The sequence below is a fragment of the Callospermophilus lateralis genome, unplaced genomic scaffold (assembly GCF_048772815.1).
Source record: "Callospermophilus lateralis isolate mCalLat2 unplaced genomic scaffold, mCalLat2.hap1 Scaffold_386, whole genome shotgun sequence".
In the NCBI taxonomy this organism is placed as follows: Eukaryota; Metazoa; Chordata; class Mammalia; order Rodentia; family Sciuridae; genus Callospermophilus; species Callospermophilus lateralis.
The window spans coordinates 628,166-641,378 of NW_027514285.1; the positions used below are offsets into that span (position 1 = coordinate 628,166).

Sequence of the window (13,213 nt, forward strand, 5' to 3'; positions counted from 1 at the left end):
TAATTTGCAACCAAAATTTTAAAAGTCAAAAACTTTACACAAACATATTTTCATTGAAAGATTCAAATAATACCAAAATACTGACAGTAAGACATTAATCTTGCCATTATTTCCTACTCTTTCTCACTTTTCTCCCTAGAGACTACAATTGTGAGCATAAGTCCTAATTATCTATGTGAATTTGTAATATAAGAAATTCATTTTTGCAAGCTGGGATTTTGGCTCAGTGGCAGAGCACTGGCCCGCAAGTATGAGGCACTGGGTTCGATCCTCAGCATCACATGAAAATAAATAAATAAAATAAAGATATTGTGTTCATCTACAACTAAAAAATTATTAAAAACATTTTTTTGCTTATAATTTAGTCTTACTTTTCAAAATACGTCTCTCAGCTCTTTGTATGTTTAGTGCACATCATCCTCATTTTTAAAAAGCTGCATAATGTTCCAAACTATAAAAGTCATATAATTTAATCATCTTGTTACTAATTGAAACTTCAATTATTTCTAATTTTTCACTATTTGAAACAATACTTCAAGAAGCATATGTCAATATTCTGAGAGCACACTACAATATATTGATTTGCACTATGCACAATTAATTTCTGTAGGCTAAAATTGTGGAAATAATATTGTTAACTGAAGGAAAATTATAGTGCAAAAATTTAGGTACATTTTGCCAAATTGTCTTGAAGTAGGTCTTACAGGTTATATTCTAATCAACTGTCCATAAAAATATCTAATTTCTCACATGTTTATAACTGAATGTATCAATCTTTTAAAATTTTGCCAGTAAGGGCAAAACAAACAAAAAACCCCTGAAACTCATTGTTATTTTAAGTTATATTTCTATGCATCATTTACATTTCTTGTGAAAGTGACTATATTTTTTGCCCCATGTTTTTACTAGTCTTCCTATTTTAATTGATTATTTTGGACTTTATTATGAATAATAAATATATTTTAATAAATATTGAAAATATTTTCTCTTAGTTTGCCACTTGTGAATTTTCTTTTTTTTTTTCACATGGCGTTATCTAGGTCTCTCACAATAATATTGAACAAGCTTTAGTGGGAAAACTTTTATTCATCATTAGATGTGAGGCTGGTATATGCATATAACACTCATTAAGATAAGAAAATTTCTCTGTAATTCTGTTGAACTAAAATGGTTTGCTTTCTTCTTAAAAATGCTAGTGTCACCACAGGTGGTGGTAAGTGCCTTTAATCCCAGGAACTCTGCAGGCTGAGGCAAGAAGATCACAAGTTTGAGGCCAGCCTGGGCAACTTAGCAAGTCACGCCTCAAGTTTTTAAAAAATAAAAATAAAAAGGGCTGTTGTTTACTGGTACAGTACCCCTGGATTTTCCCCAGTGCTGTAAAAATAAAATAAAACTAATATTATATAACATAAAAATACGAGTGTCCAGTTGCATCAAATATTTTTTGCTCTCCTTAAGATAATTATACTTTCTTTAATTTGAATATAATGATTTACATTAATATATGCTGAATTTCAAATCAGCCTTGGATACCTGAGATAAATCCTACTTATATTTTAAGAATGTATTCTGAGAAGTCAAAAGTCTAATGTTTTCTCTAATATGCAGAAGTTATGGCAAAACAAGAGAAATTAGAAAAGGGGGGACACCAGAAAATGGAAGGGACATCATTGTAATAGAGAAGAGACGTTGAGGGGGAAGTGGAGAGAGATGGGAAAGGGGAAGAACAGAAGAATGAGGTTGACCAAATTATGCTGTATGCATGTGTGAATGTACCACAGTGAATTCACCTTTGTCTATACCTATAAAATACCAATTTTTAAAAACAGCAAACAGAAGGGTGAAAGGCAAATGGAGTAGAGGAGGGGGAATCTGGGTGAGAGGGCAGGGGAGAAAGGAAGGGAAAGAAGAGGTACTGGGGACTGATAGGAAACAAATTATATTCCATGCATGTGTGATCATGTAAATATGAACCCTATTATTATGTATAACTACAATGTACTAATAAAAAAAATTTAAATAAAGTTAAAAAAAATCTGTGTTCATTTTGCTAATACTTAGAATTTCTATATCTGTGTTCATGAATGAATGTGTTTTCCTTATATAATTTTAATAGCCAGGCCATGTCAGCACCCACATAAGTGAATCAGCAAGCTTTCTATTTTTGCATATTTTGTGTTAATTAATATAGCCTAGGAATTACTTGTTCCCTACTTTTAGAACCATTTGTGTTTGATGACTGGCTATAGTCTGAATGTTTGTGTCTCCCCTGAACCCTCAACACAGTTGAAACTGAATCCCCAGTGCAATGCTATTATGAAGTGGGGCTTTCAGGGAGGTGGTTAAGCCATGAGGGCAAAGCACTCATTAATGTGATAAGTGCTCTTACAAAAGAGGCCTGAGGGTACTTATTTGTCTCTTCCACCACAGGAGGACACAACTAGAAGGAGGCATTAATGAAGCACAGAAACCTCTGGATTTCCCAGGCTCCAGAACTGTGAGCAATAACACTTTTGTTGTTTGTATGTTACACAGTCTACGACATTTTGTTATGGCAACCTGAATGGACTAAGACAGGGCCCTTTTATAGATTGATTTTTGATAACCTTTTCAAAATATTCCATGTGTTTTACATCATTGTTTGTTATTTTAAAGTGGATATTTCCTGTTGGATCTATTTTCTCAATTTTAATGATTTATATTTTATAAAAAATATTTTAATATATTTTTAAAAATTTACTAGCTTAAACTTCATATTCACCTTGGAGAAGTGGTGCACACCTGGAATCCCAGTAACTCCAGAGGCTGAGGCAGGAGAATTGCAAGTTCAAGGCCAGTCTCAGTAACTTAGTGAGACCCTGTCTCGAAACAAATTTAAAAAACAAGCTGAGGATGTAGCTCAGAGGTGGAGAGTACCCCTGGGTTAAATCCTTATAACCATTAAAAAAAAAAAAAGAAAACTACTCCATACTGTAATTTCTAATGCTGATATTCTTTCTCCCCACCCCCATTACATTCCAGACTTTTAACATTTTGGTTCTTTTCAAAGAGTAAACTTTTCAGCTTTTTTTCTGCAACCCACCCCTCCCCCATTTATTTCTGGGTTTTTCTTTAGTAATACACTTCCTTTCTTTTCCCTTATATTTTTTTGCGTTCCTGGTTAGCCATTTCTTCTGAGTATTGTGGATTTTAATTTGTGTTGTTTTCACCGTCATTCTTGTTGTAGTGGTTCAGTGTACTGGCTCTGGATCACACTATCTAGGTATAAATACCAACTCTGTTATTTATGGACTGTGTGCCCTGGGGCAGCTTATTTAACAAAGCTTTGTTTCAATCTCATCTGTGAAATGAGATGATAATGGAATTAAACTCTCAAGATTATTGTGAAAATAAAAAGACAATTTATGTAGATCACTTAGCATAATTCTGGTTTGCATAGTCATGTCCAACACTTTTTAGGAATTTTCATTTCTAAATAAGAGCATGTCAAATTTCTTTTTAATAAAGTTATTTAAAGAAGTGGCTTCTATCTCTAAGGTTATAATTTTTTACTAATTTGTTTATTGATTTCAAAATTTATTACAGTATGATCAAACATGATTTCTTATCTGGGAATTCATTAACAATTTATTTGTGTTTTTAGCAACTAGTTAATGTTTCATGTGTGTTTGAAGAAATTGTGCATTCACTCTTTATTGTGTACAAAGTCCTTTATTCTATCATTTCATTATTGTGTTATTCAAAGTCTCTCTACCCTTAATTTTTTTCTCCCTAATCTGTTACTTTCTGAGATATGTATTAAAGTCTTCCAAAATGGCTGTGCATTTTTCTTTTCTACTTACATTTTTACCAGTTTTTACTTAGAAGTTATATTTGTGACTTTTGATGTTATAATGTGAGATTTATGAAGGTTCATTATTAGCAAAGCTTCTTATGGAATGGTATTATTCCCAAATAGAAATTATCTTGTTGAATCCTTTCACATCAAATTCTTTCTTGTCCAGCATGGTTATCATGTTTCTTTTTAGTAGTAGTTGCCTGATTTATTTTTGCATGTTCTTTTATTTTCAACTTCCTTCTTAGATGTGCTTCTAAATAATTTATAATAGATGTTGTTTCACCAAATTTTGGGTTCTTTTTATTGAAGAAATTTCATCCATTTGTTGTATAATTACTGATGATTTGAATTTTTTCTTGCAAACTGATTGTGTATGTGAGTGTGTATCATGGTTTTAGAACTTCCCTCCTATCTGTTCAACATGGCTTATCCCTGTCATTTTTACGTTGCAATTATTAGAACAGGAGTTGTCCTCCTGCTCCTTCTTTTAGCAAATAAAATTTTATTAAAACACAGGCATGCCATTCATTTACATCTTGTCTATGGCTGCTTTCACACAACAGCAGCGGAGTTGAAGTTGTAACAAAAGACTGTACGGGCTACAAAACCAAAGTTATTAACTATCTGTCCCTTTACAGAAAAACTTTACCAATAACTGATCTAGATTTTAATTTTATGTTAATAATTTTAAACATATGCCATATCCAGACAACAAGTTAAATACTTTCTCCACTGATTCTTGAACTTCATATCTAAATACTTTTTTAAAAAATGTTTTTTAGTTGTTGATAGACCTTTGCTTATTTACAAGTGGTGCTGAGAACTGAACTCAGTGCCTCACACATGCTAGGCAAGTGCTCTACCCCTGAGCTACAACTCCAGCCCCTCTTCATACATCTTGAATTTATTATTTATTTTGTCGAAGTTCATCTGACAGTCATCCTTTCAAAGAGAATCTATTGCTGATACATACCTTCTCAATTTTTCATATCAAAAATCAAATTTTTTGGGGGGCTGGGGTTGTGGCTCAGTGGTAGAGTGCTTGCCTAGCACATGCAAAGCCCTGGATTCCATCGTCAGCACCACATAAAAATAAATATAATAAAGGTATTCTGTCCAACTACAATTAAAAAATAATAATTTTTAAAAATCAAGTTTTTAAGTTTTAATATCACTTTTGATTATTTTCATGGATATAGTATCTGAACTTCTCTGAGGCTAATTACTACATTGGTTATCCAAGAATGTATTTTTACATTCTTGCGGGGATATTGACCAATTTCACTTTAGTTGATTTGAAGATATCAAAAAAAAAAAAAAAAAAAGAATCCACGCTAAATATTATTCAATTTGGTTTCTCCTCCTCACGCAAGTTCTTTCTCTTGCCAGCACCTCCCCCAAGTTTTCCTGCTCCCCTCCACCGCTACGGCGCCCGGCGGTGCGGTCCCCAGGCCCACCGGCCCGCGCCCACCCTCCGCAGCCGCGTGCTCCGCGCCCGAGTGCCCCCCTCCCGGACCCCTGCCCCAAGCACCGCACACACTAGTCCACACCCCGCCCCCCAGCCCAGCGGTAGGTGTAGTGCAGTCTGCGCTGGGCCGCAGTGCGGCTGCGCGCACTGGGCTGCTCCGGAGCTGGCCGGGCAGCGGCGGGGGCGGGGCCTGGAGCGAGCGGCGGCGGCGGTGGCGTGGGGCCTGGCGTGGAGCGGAGCCTGGGGCTGCAGCAGCGTGGGGACCTCGGAGAAGAAAGCCCCGGGGACAAGGAAGGAAGGCCGGGCCACCAAGTCTCCGAGCGGCCGTTCTCCTCGGATCTGGCGGGAGCCTGCCCCAACACCTCGTCTTCAGACGTCCCCCTCCTCACCCCCCAGCCCCGGCCGCTGACGGGAGGAGGCGGCGGGGGGGCTGAGGGGCGCCGCCATGCCTCTGCCGCGGTGAAGCCCCCGGCTGTGAGGAGCCGGTTGGTCTCCCCGGTGATGTCCCCCAGGCCGCAGGCAAAACCGACTTACTGGAGCCCTGGGGTATAGGCCTAGCTTATCCAGCTTCCTTCCTCCTCCTCCTCCTCCACCCCTCCCCCCCTTTCGTCCTCCACTCCCCGTCTCTTCCCTCCCCCCTCCCCCTCCCCCTGTCCCCCTCCCCCTGTCCCCCTCCCCCTGTCCCCCTCCCCCCTGCCCCCTCCCCCCTGCCCCCTCCCCCTCCCCCTCCCCCTCCACCCTCCACCCCCGCCACCCCTACACCCCTCCCCCCTCCACCCCTCCCCCCTCCACCCCTCCCCCCTCCACCCCTCCCCCCTCCACCCCTCCCCGTCTCTTCCCTCACCCCTCCCGGCGCCGCCATCTTCCCTCCTTTCCTCTCCCCCACCCCTGCAGCAGCGATGGCAGAGGAACAACAACAGCCGCCGCCACAGCAGCCTGATGCCCATCAGCAGCTTCCCCCCAGCGCCCCCAACTCGGGGGTGGCTCTGCCAGCCCTTGTGCCCGGGCTGCCAGGGACAGAGGCCAACGCGCTGCAACACAAGGTCAAGAACTCCATCTGGTAAGAGGATCCTCCATCGCTGGGGTGAAAAAGCCCAGGCACATATAAATAAATATAGGTCTATCAATAACTGAAAAATATTAAAAAAGAAAAATCTTTCATGTCCCTTTCCAGCCAGTTCCTACCCATCCCAAGCAACCACTGATTTGATGGTTTTGCTATCTAAATCATATTTAGATTGGTTTTGCCACTTCTACAATGTTATAAAAGTAGAATGATACAGGATATCTTTTGTGTCTGGTTTCTTTTATCGAAAAGACCCACTAAGTTGTGTTTGTTAGTAGTTTTTCTTTTTGTAGCTAAATGGTAGTATTGCATTGTGCTGATAAACCATTTATTTATCCATTTAGGTATTTCTAGGCATTAAGATTATTTCATGGATTTGACTATTTTGAACAAAGCTCTATAAATAGTTCTGTGTAATTCTGTTTGTGTTCATTTCCTCTGGGTAAATACTGTGAGTAGAATTTCTAGGTCATATTATAGAAGTATGTTTAACTTCCTGAAAAAGTGCCAAAGAATTTTCCAAATATATGAGAGTTCTAGTTGCTCTACAGTCTAACATTTTGTACTCATTGGTGTGTTATATTTAGTTCCATCATAGTAATATTTTGGTACCTCTGTTCTTTTTGATTAATCAAATAGTTTTTGTATTCAGTTTTAATCCTTCTAATGGATTTTTAGTTATACTTGCTTTATTTTCAGGGATTTTGATAGGGATTATAATATATACTCTTATCACAGTGTACTCGGTGTTTATATTATGTCATTATTATAAAATTAAGAATCTAAACAGGTATTGTTCCATTAACTCTTTTATGTTCTTTGTCCTAAAAATACCATAAAGGTTTCAAAAGGATTTTATGATTTTCAATTTAAACAATCACATGCATTTTAAAGATGAAAGGAAATAGTCTTTTATCCTTACTCACATATTTGCTGTTCATATTTTTCTTTTCTTTGTGTGAATCCAAATTTCATCTCATATCATTTTCCTTCAGTCTAAAATCTTCAGTTGGTATATGTTGCAGTTTACATTTATGGTCTGTGATTCTGAGATGACTTTTGTTTTTCCTCCTCTCCCTTTAAGGGTGTCTGTCATCCTATTACCTTCTAGCCTTCGGTATTTCTGATGAGAAGTAGTGTTTCTTGGTATCATTTTCCCCTTACTGTAAATTGTCTTTTTTCTTTCTGATGAAATTTAGGATTTCTTTCTTTACACAAGTAGTTTAGCATTTTGACAATTGTGCAAATTGGTGAGATTTGCTTTATGGTTCCGCATAGAGATTGTTCAGCAAATTAGATCTGAAAGTTGATGTTTTTCACTGATTTTGGAGAAAGTTTTGACAGTTTATTCACTCCCATCTACTTCTGATACTCCATGTTTTGGACCTTTTAGCTGATGGTCTATTCATGTTTTGCAGTATTTTCTTCTTTCCTACTGAAAACTTTTTATTGAGATGTGTTCAGTTTCACTTATCATATTTTCTGTTCTAGTCCATTGTTAAGCTTACTCAGTGAAATTTTCAAGTATTGTATTTTTTGATTCTAGAATCCCATTTTTAAATAGTTTGCTGTACAGTGAGTTTCTGTTCATTTATTTTGTAACCATATTTTGCTTATAGTGTTTGAATATTTATAACTCTTTTAAAATTCTTTTCTTCTTATGTCAACATTGGTGTCATCTCTGTATGTTTGTATGGCATGCTTTATTCCTAATGGTTATATTTTTATTTCTCCATGTATCTAGTAATTTTTAATTTCATGTTGTAAATGTAGAAAATCTGTTGTAAAGTTTTGCTTTCTGTTAATTTCTGCAGAGTTTAGTTTCTGCTTTGATTAATAGTTTGGTAAATTTATTATTGAGGCTTTATTTACATAGATAATGGCCAAATTTTCCAACTAATTTTAACTTATTCTAAAATAAAATGAATTTTGGGATAGCTTATTGATAAAATTATTGACTTCTAAAGTGTGGACATTCTTAAAATACTTTACTTTTTTTAAGGTTTAGACTAAGTTCAAAATTTAGAAATCTGTTCACAGCAGCAATTTTTGCTTACAAGTTACAATAATACATATGCATGAGTGCTTTAATTTATTCCATAGAGCACTGTGCTAATGTCAGGGGTTCAGCTGAGTGCCTTTTGGTTTGTTTATTTTTGTTCTGATTCTTGGTCATCAGTTGTTTCCTTTATAAAGGCTGCCTTGCAAAATCAAGCTGTTTATCACGACTGGAATGAATGTAAGTAGGTTAAGTAAAAGTTTAAATCTGCTACTAGGAAACAAGTTTTTATATTGAGTAGCAGTGTCATTGTGTACATAAAAACTTTTTTATTGCTGCTTTTATGCGTTCAGTATTATAGGTGATAACAGTTTAAGAGCTGAAAGTGTGGTCTTTATTCTTAATTTGAGGCGACATATTATTTGGTGTTGATTCAAGAAACAATGTAACTTCCATTCCGTATGACACAGATTTATAAATATGATACTAGTATTAAGGTGAAGTTAGTAAGGTTAGGGAAGCTGAGCAAGTTGTACAAAAAATATGGAATTGAAGGTGAGCATTGTATTAGTGAGATTTGATTAAATGGACAAAAGGTAGAAACACTAAAGAACCATAAAATATTTATGACTGAAACCATGTAGGAGTATTAATCTGCCTTGTGATTACAGTTGGATGTAACCAAGAGTGTTTGAATGGTAAGGCACCAGAGTTCACTCCTTGAATGCAAGGTCTGTGATTCTTGTGCATCTCTGACCCTAGTGCCTATAATCCTCGCTAGATGATGACACTAACATGTGCCATTGTAAGAAAATTAATATATTTTTTTTTAGGGTTAGAAACACTGTTTACAATAAACACTTGTGGAACAGATTAGAATAAACATTCCTTTTCAGATTGAAGAATTTGAGATTCTGTTGACAGTGAAGTACTGAAAATGCTCATTTACCTCTTAAATCTGGGAGTAATGGGTTTTTGGAGAAGTATTTTAGGAAGATTACATTATAAGCAGGTGATGTATTATGAAATTGTGTTTTAGGATGATTAAGAGTGACTCTTGCTCAGGAGTTAAATAGATATGTCACAAAAGCCCAATGTAAAAAGTAACTCAGGAGATATAAGAAAAAAAATAATTATAAGGATGGTGGAGAAAGAAGCAAAGGGGAATCAAAGATGCTGCTAGTTTACAAATCTGGTTGACTTGGATGATTATAGTACTACTTGTGGTGTTAGAAATATTAATAAGGATTGATATTGTCCATAGGCATAGGAGGAATAAATGAAAGTTATTTGATGAATTTGGCTTTAGATATTGTGTATTTTAAGTGATGGCAAATTACTAAAAATAAATGCTTTCAGTAGAAATTTGGAGGCTCAGGATCCAAAATGCAGAATTGAATTTAAAACTGGGAATGTGCATTTGGAAATTTATTATCCATAGAGGACAAAATCACAAAACTAAACGAGCCATTCAGGGGTTACAACATAAAATCAGAGCACATAATGAAAGGCAGGTGCTTTCAGTTTTTAGGTTTTTTTTGGAAACAGAAGTGAAAGTATATAAAAGAGAGACCCAAAGTTTAAATCTGAGGGAGGCCAAGTGGTTCATAAGGTTTGATGCCTTAGTGCAGGGATGGGGGAAATATAGCCCATGGTTCATTGTCTATTTTCATAAATAAAACTTATTGAACACTGCCACTCCTACTTGTTTACATATTGTCTATGGTTGCTTTTGTGGTATAGTAGTAGAATTGAGGAGTTGGTATGGAGAGCAATTGAATTCTGATTGCCTAAAATATTTGCTGTGTGGTCCTTTACAGCAAAAGTTTGCTGACCTCTGCTATAGAAACGTAAGAAATGAAGAACAAGAGCATAGCCTTTATTTATATATATATATATATATATATATATATATATATATATATATATATATATATATAATGCTTTTGGTAACCGGAAATATTTATCCTGTGGACAAATATCCACTGAGAATGTGCTTTGTGTCTGACACTGGGTTTTGCTGGTATAATCTAGGAAGAGGCTGGGTAGCAGGAAATTAATTAACCAGTATGTAAATGGTCAAAAATGGAAATGGTGAATGTAGAATTTTATTTTATGAATCCAGAAATAAATGATTAGTAATTCAAAGTGTATATAAGGAAGAAATTTTTTTAAATGTAGGAAAAATATGAAAGGAATATTTTTACAGAGTTTCTCTGGAGAGGCAGAGTGTGTTGCCATTATAGGAATTAATGGTCTAAGACTTGAACACAGGGAGTACATGGGCCTCATTACAGGAAATGAATAGAATTGTTTGTGGAATTAAGTTAAGAATAGTGATTGCTTACACAGCTGTTTTTAAATAGCAAATTGTGTTAGGTAATCAGCAAAAATTCACTAAAATGTACTTGATAGTTATACAGAAACTGCTTTATTGGTACTGACTTATGGTCGTAATGGGTATTATAAAAACAAACAAAGAAACAAAAACCCTTTGTATGCAGTTTTCACACTGGTATAGCATTGTATCTTTTTTGTTTAATGTTTAAGTGCAATTGTAATATTTTCATCTTTTTTTCTAACCACCAAACCCAAATATAATTGCCTTGTTCAAGAAGAACAGCAGCAAGAACTTTATGAGCTCACAGAGCAATGAGGTGTACTCTTACTGAAAAGAGGAATATGTTTGATTGCTTTTCTGTCTTCCTTCTAGATAAAAATGGAATATTTTATTTGTGTGACTGGATTTAGGTCTTTCTAATTTATTTGTTTTTTGTTTGTTTCATGTAAGTGTATTTTGTTTGACTATATTTCCATCCTTTTTCTGACATTTGGATTTTCTTTGGACTCCATTTTAGGTTTTTTACTGACTTTTTAACAATGCCTCTGTCTTTTGTTTTGGTTAGCTTCTTTAGATTTTAAAATACATCATTAACTTTTCACAGACTATTGAGAGTTAATATTGTACAACTTCACATAAAATGCAGAAATCTTTTGACCTACGTGTCTGTTTACCTTATGGGTCCAGTTGCTCATCTCTATGCTGTTATTGCCTTGTGTATTATATTTAAAAGCATTGTGACTCCTATGAGATAATGTTATTTTCCCTTTAAACAGCTGTGTTTTAAAGACATTAAAAGGAGAAAGTCTTTTTACTTATTGATGCTTTTTTTTTCCTTACTCAAGATCCAGGTTTCCCTCCAATAACATTTTCTGTCAGCCTGAAGAACTTCTTTTAGTGTTTTTTGTACTGAAGTTAGTTGGGAATGAATTCTTAAGTATTCTTTTACTTGAAATTGTCATTATTTCACCTTTATTCTTGAAGGATACTTTTGCTCTCCCTGTTCTTCTGTCCATGCCCAACCCGATCTCCAAGCACTTTAAGGATGGTTTTGCCATATCTGTTAGCATCCACAGTTTCTGAAGACAAGTCTACAGTAATTTGAATTGTTCCTCTCTATGAAATATATCCCTTCCTAGTAATTTTTGAGTTTTCTCTTTAATTTTGGTTGTCAGCAATTTGATTATGATATGCCTGTGTTTGGTTTTCTTTGTATTTGACCTGTATGAGGTGGACTGAGTAGAGTCTTTAATGGGCAACTTTGTCACATTTGTAAATTTTCTGGGGGGTCATTATGAAAATATTTTTCCTACTCTGTTTTCTCTGTTCTGTCATTATTATCTTTGGCTAGCCTTTTAATATCTTCCCCTTAGGTCTCTGAAGCCCTGGTTATTTTAATCTTTTCTTCAGTTGAATAATTTCTGTTCATCTGTCATCAAATTCACTTATTCTTTTCCCTGTTGTGTCTCTTCTAGGAAATTTTATTTTAGATATTTAATTTGCTGTTTAAAAAATGTTTTTGTTTTCTTTTAGATTACTGTTCTTTTCATTCATTACCTTCCTGTGTCCTTTCCTCATTGAACACATTTATAGTATCTGTTTTTATGTCCTTGTTTAAAAATCTTAACCTATCATTTTGAACTTACCCTCTGTTGACTATCTTTTCCCTTGAGATTGAATCACATTTTTTACCAAGGAATTTTAAATATTATCAATGTTATTTGTGGAAATTTTGGTTTCTTTCAAAGGTTGTTTTCAAGGGTTTTTTTTTTATTTCTTTGTTTTAGTGAGCCTTTAATTTTGTTAAACTCAAATTCTAACTTGGCTGAGGATAGCACCTGCTCAGATCTCTGTCTATTTGTCTGTCCTCAGCTGCAAACTGGCTTGGGCCTGTCCTTTAATGTGGGCTTAAAGACTGGGGAAAATATATGCCAGAAATTTGGCTTTTTTTGGTGGGGGGTCTCTTTTTCCTTTTGGAATTCTGTCCTGACTTTTTGGTGATTGTGGCTGTCCTGGCTGGGTCCTCTTTTTCTTCAGGCCAGGAAGATAATGGATTTCCTGTTGTAATTGTAATAGCTTGGGGTTATGGATGCTTGCCTGCTGGACAAAGCTTTTGGAATGGGAAACTCACCTGTTCTGGTCTCTTAAGACCTATTAAAAAAAGGATTAACTGTGTTCCTCTCTTTCTCCCTCCTTCCCTCCTTCCCTCCCTCTCCCCCCTCCCTGCCCTCCAGGATTTATTGAAGCTATTTTTAGGAGCTTTCTGTACCATATTGAAAGCAGAGTTCTTCTCCTCACTTTTAGGATTTCCCCTACATCTTTGTAGTCTGTCCTTAAAGATAATACTCCTTTTAAAAATAATAATAATTATTTCACTCATTCTTGAAAATTTACTTAGATTGCTTGACATCATTGTTTTATTTTAGATATTTTGGGGGATGGGTAACAGGGATTGAATTTAGGGGCACCACTGAGCCACATCCCCTGACCGATTTTGTATT

General features: G+C 35.9%; 1 protein-coding gene across 1 annotated transcript in view; it reads left to right on the forward strand.

Annotated features, from left to right (window-relative positions):
* The first annotated feature begins 6,205 nt into the window (after positions 1-6,205).
* Positions 6,206-13,213, forward strand: part of LOC143387394 (endothelin-converting enzyme 1-like) — a 68,252-nt gene continuing 61,244 nt past the window's right edge. The window contains 1 exon segment of the mRNA XM_077108289.1: positions 6,206-6,366. Coding sequence (XP_076964404.1) covers positions 6,206-6,366 — 161 coding nt within the window.